This window comes from Camellia sinensis, chromosome 1, assembly GCF_055761805.1.
Source record: "Camellia sinensis isolate YWXY chromosome 1, ASM5576180v1, whole genome shotgun sequence".
NCBI lineage: Eukaryota > Viridiplantae > Streptophyta > Magnoliopsida > Ericales > Theaceae > Camellia > Camellia sinensis.
Window position 1 is genome coordinate 247,152,577 of NC_138961.1, and position 4,805 is coordinate 247,157,381.

The 4,805-nt window shown below is 38.2% G+C and overlaps 1 protein-coding gene across 1 annotated transcript; it reads left to right on the forward strand.

Moving 5' to 3' along the window:
• Positions 1 to 432: 432 nt before the first annotated feature.
• LOC114318465 (protein kinase PVPK-1) lies at positions 433 to 4,554 on the forward strand. Its single transcript, XM_028265363.2, has 3 exons — positions 433 to 1,077; positions 1,627 to 2,801; positions 3,466 to 4,554. The coding sequence occupies exons 2-3, from the start codon at positions 1,648 to 1,650 to the stop codon at positions 4,343 to 4,345; spliced, it is 2,034 nt and encodes a 677-aa protein (XP_028121164.1). The 5' UTR covers positions 433 to 1,077; positions 1,627 to 1,647; the 3' UTR covers positions 4,346 to 4,554.
• Positions 4,555 to 4,805: the final 251 nt, after the last annotated feature.

Here is a 4,805-nt window from a genome sequence, read left to right on the forward strand (position 1 = left end):
ACGATCGGGGGGGAGGACAACCAGTCAGTGTAATTTTTTTACAAATTTTTACAAGGAGGTGGTCATTTGAGGGACAATCGGCCAGTTGTCTGGTGGTGCAAATAACATGTAGTTCCAATGGCTATGAACAGTAATTTGATGAAAAACAAGTCTATCCTCAATTTGATGAAAATTTTGAGAGATCCTAGATTTGATGAAACATTTGGTGCTGGATTGGAGCAGCAAAATGTGAATTTTTTCATCAAATTTATTCGATGAAACATTTGGTGTTAGATTGGAGATGATCTTAATTATTAATAAATATCATCTTACTTCTTATGAACATGTATATATTGACATCTTAACTATAAAATTATACAAATACATCCTTTTTAGAGGGATAAAAATAATATATTTTTATATTTGTAACGGTTAAAATATATAATTGAAGGGGTCGGGATGTAAATAAAAAAATAAAAAATAAAAAGAGGAAGGGAGGAGCGGTGGATGGAGAGGAGCACCCCATGTATCAAAGTTGAGAGATGAGTTGAGGTCTCTTTCTCTTCTCTCTCTAAAAAAAATATAAAACTTTTTTTATGGAGAAAAAAATAGAAGTGTGGAAACAAGAAAGGAGAGGAGGAGAGGGACTTGGAAGAGAGGGAACCTCCAGAGAGAAAGGCGGCTTTTTAAGCTTTTTCTTTTCTTTGGTTTGTGCGTTTGCTTTGCTTGTGAGCCTTATTATTGGCCCAAACAGAGAAAACAAACACACACACACCAGAGAGATTTTTCTTTTCTTTTCTTTTCTTTTCTTTCTTAATAACAATCCCAAGTTCCAACCCATTAAACGACGAAATTTAACAGAAAATTTCAGTGGGATTATTATTTTTTTCCTCCCCCTCTTTCTCTCTCACTCTCTTAAGTCTCTCTCTCTCTCTCTCTCTCTCTCTGCTTCGATCGGATCTGAAAGGGACTCAAAGTTCTTTCACTTTCTCTGACTTCTTTTCTGAGTCTTGTAAGTTATTGGGTTGAAGAGGGTCTTCTCACTTTCACTTCCTTCATCAGCAGTCATGAAAGATCGCTTCCTCATCCTCTAATCAGGTGAAAATTATCTTTTGTTTTTTTTCTTCTTTACTCTTTCTTGCCAGTCTGTTTGGTTACTGAGCAAGCGTCTGAAAGGGAAAAAAAAAAAAAGCGCTCCTCACCTGTTACAGGATCCCCAAGCTTTCTTTCCTTTTCCTACCTTTTCTCTCAGTGATCAAACGGTGGTCCTTTACTTGTTGATTTTCAACCGTGAAAGCAGTCTGAATTTCTGGGGTTTTTTTTGTGATTTTAAGATATTTATTTATTTTATATAAAAGGTGTATGATTGTGAATCACGTTACATGTTTTGCTGTTGCCTCCGTAATCATTGTGATGTTTCTTTAATTGTACATGACCTTGGCGATTTTATCCAATGGACTTCAGATTCATTGAATTTGATTTGATTTGTGTATTGAGTGTTCTCAAACACACGCATTTGCTTCAATTTCTTTGCTTTGATGATTGTGTAAACCATGACATTACGTTAATCTTTAGAGGTTGAGTATTATGAAAATGATCGCTTTGTTTTAGGGGTGTGACTTGTTCAATTGGATTGTGATGTGACAGTGCCTTTGCAAAATTACTCCAATGGAGCCGCTTGTTGATGGAATTGGTTCTTTCTCACAAAATCAGAATTCTGCATCTGCATTAGGCTACAACCCTTCTTCTGCCTCGGTGATTAGTCCTCATCTGCCATCTGTCAAACCGTCCGGGGCTTCCTCTGCATCCTGTGGAACCGCTGCTGCGGATCATGGGATGAAGGAAGCCTGCTTTCCGATGGATTCTGTACTTCATTCAAAGCTTTCATATAAAACAACCCATGACCACATGGAAAAAGGACTACCCAATTCATCACAACCCCATTACAAACCAAACAAGGCAAAATTGGAATTTGTGGGTCCAAATAACGTTCTTGATACAGTGGAAATTTTGAGTCAGAAACAGGTTTCAACATCAGAAACCATATCTTGCACGAGCAATTCTGTTGATGAATCAGAGAATGGTAATTCAAAAAGCTTGTTGGAACCAATGAACTTTGTTTCAAACCAACATAAAGGAGGTTTAGCTGGTCAATTAACCAGCCATGTGACAACTCAATCGGGAATTAGCTTCTGTCCAAGTCCTCAAAACAGTTTCTATTCTGGTACGCAGTACATGGAAGCCAAACAAAGTTTCACCAACACAGAACTGAGTGAATGTGCAAGCAGTGTCGAGAAGTCTGCTGAAAGTGGTGAAGTTTCCAACTCGGGAGATTTTGTTGAGAGTAGGAAGACAAGTATTTACAGAGGCAGTACTGGCAGTGATGTTAGCGATGAGAGCAGCTCAAGCAGTTTAAGCAGTACTCTGTACAAACCCCACAAGTCAAATGATACAAGATGGGAAGCAATTAAAATCATCAGATCTCGTGATGGGGGTCTTGGATTTAACCATTTTAGGCTGTTGAAAAGATTGGGATGTGGTGATATAGGCAGTGTTTATCTGTCTGAGTTGACTGGCACGAGAAGTTATTTTGCCATGAAAGTTATGGATAAAGCAGCTCTAGCAAGTCGGAAGAAGCTTGTGAGGGCGCAAACAGAAAGAGAGATATTACAATCCTTGGATCATCCATTTCTGCCCACTTTGTATACACATTTCGAGACAGAGAAGTTCACTTGCTTGGTGATGGAGTTCTGTACTGGGGGTGATTTGCATGCACTCCGGCAAAGACAACCTGGAAAGTATTTTCCAGAGCACGCTGCCAGGTTAGGAATCCTCCCCCTAACCTCCTTCCTTTGCTTTTTGTTTTGGTGATTGAAACAACATAATTGGAACATTTGATTTGTGAAATCTGTTAATTGTCAATTTAATTTTAGTGTGTCTGCAATAAATAATCTATTTTTTTCTATGTTACTCCTACCTGGAAGAGCTTTCTGGTTTGTTATTTTTTCTATATGAAGACTAGTAGATCCAATTCACTTGAGGGATATATTTTTATGACTTAATAATCTCAATGGACCTTTGTCAGAGGAGTTTATGTGCTAAAATAGCCTTTTGAGAAATGAATTAAAATAGTTGAAGAGCTGGTAGAACTTGTTAACTTGGTTGCTTATTTGTATTTTCATGCAAGTGCATTATATGCGGCATGAGGGTCTTGCCTGCAAATTGGAAGTTCATGAATCCAGGAAATTAATCTCTCCATTTCCGTGCATTATATTAGTTAAATAATTCTATTTAGTTTGTTTATTATGCATTTTCATTGATACAGAATTTGACTCATGTTATGGATTTTATTTTTAGAATCTGAATATATCAAATCCATGACTCACTTATAGAAAGATTTTCTTTGAATCAGAATGGTATGAGAATAATTGATATGAAGAAAGCAAGTGATAATTTCATCACAATAACCTCTGAATCATTGTGTAGGTTTTATGTGGCAGAAGTTCTCCTAGCTTTGGAGTATTTGCACATGCTTGGAATCATTTACAGGGACCTCAAACCAGAGAATGTTTTAGTGAGAGAAGACGGGCATATAATGCTTTCGGATTTTGACCTTTCCCTAAGATGTGCTGTCAGCCCAACCCTAGTCAAATCCTCAAACTCGACATTTGAATCCAAGAATTCAGCATACTGTGTTCAGCCCGCTTGTATCGAGCCATCCTGTGTAATCCAGCCAGCTTGCATCCAACCCGCATGTTTTGCACCACGTTTCTTTAACAAGTCAAGGAAAGAAAAGAAGACCAAACCAAAACCAAAGCCCGAAATATATCATCAAGCGTGCCCTCTCCCTGAGCTCATTGCTGAACCCACAAGCGCTCGATCAATGTCCTTTGTGGGTACACACGAGTATTTAGCGCCTGAAATTATAAAAGGCGAAGGCCATGGAAGTGCTGTCGATTGGTGGACGTTTGGGATCTTTCTCTATGAGCTCTTGTTTGGAAAAACTCCTTTCAAAGGCGCGGGGAATCGTGCTACTTTGTTCAACGTGGTTGGACAACCCTTAAGATTTCCTGAGTCTCCTACTGTGAGTTTTGCTGCTAGGGACTTGATCAGAGGTTTACTCGTGAAAGAACCACAGCATCGCCTTGCATATAGACGGGGGGCCACTGAAGTCAAACAGCATCCATTTTTCCAGAGTGTGAATTGGGCGCTCATTCGTTGCACAAATCCACCGGATGTTCCAAAACCGTTCATGATGGACTTGTCTGCAAGAAATGATATGCAGAAGGCTAATATGACAGCAGAGAAAGTGCCAGGCGTTGATGTGAAGCCTTCAGGTAATTATTTAGAGATTGATTTCTTCTGAATCTTATGTTTGTTTTCTTTGTGAGTCGCGTTTGATCATCACCTTATTTTTAGTGAGCTTCAACAATTCTTTTCCATTGCAAGGAACACAAATTTGTTGTTCCTTTGATAAGCATGTGTAAGCACTCCTTACCAGTAGACAATATAACCAGTGCTGATGAAATGCTAATGCACAGAAATGAGGAATGAGATTGCTGAACTTTGTTAAAACCTATCTAAGTCAGAGTACAGTTTCTTTATATTAGCGATACTTGTGTATATTATAGAATTATGTTTCTGCACTCTTAAATGAAAAAACTTGCCTTGTTGGCTCCCATTTTTGAACTCTCAGAAATCAAATTTTTCTGTTTCTGGGACATTGGGCTGAAGGCCTTAAAAGAAAGACAACATATAAAAGTTTGGTTATGGATTTTGGCTTCTTTATCTTTTTGTTTCAACAAAAGCTCAAGATTCATATTGAG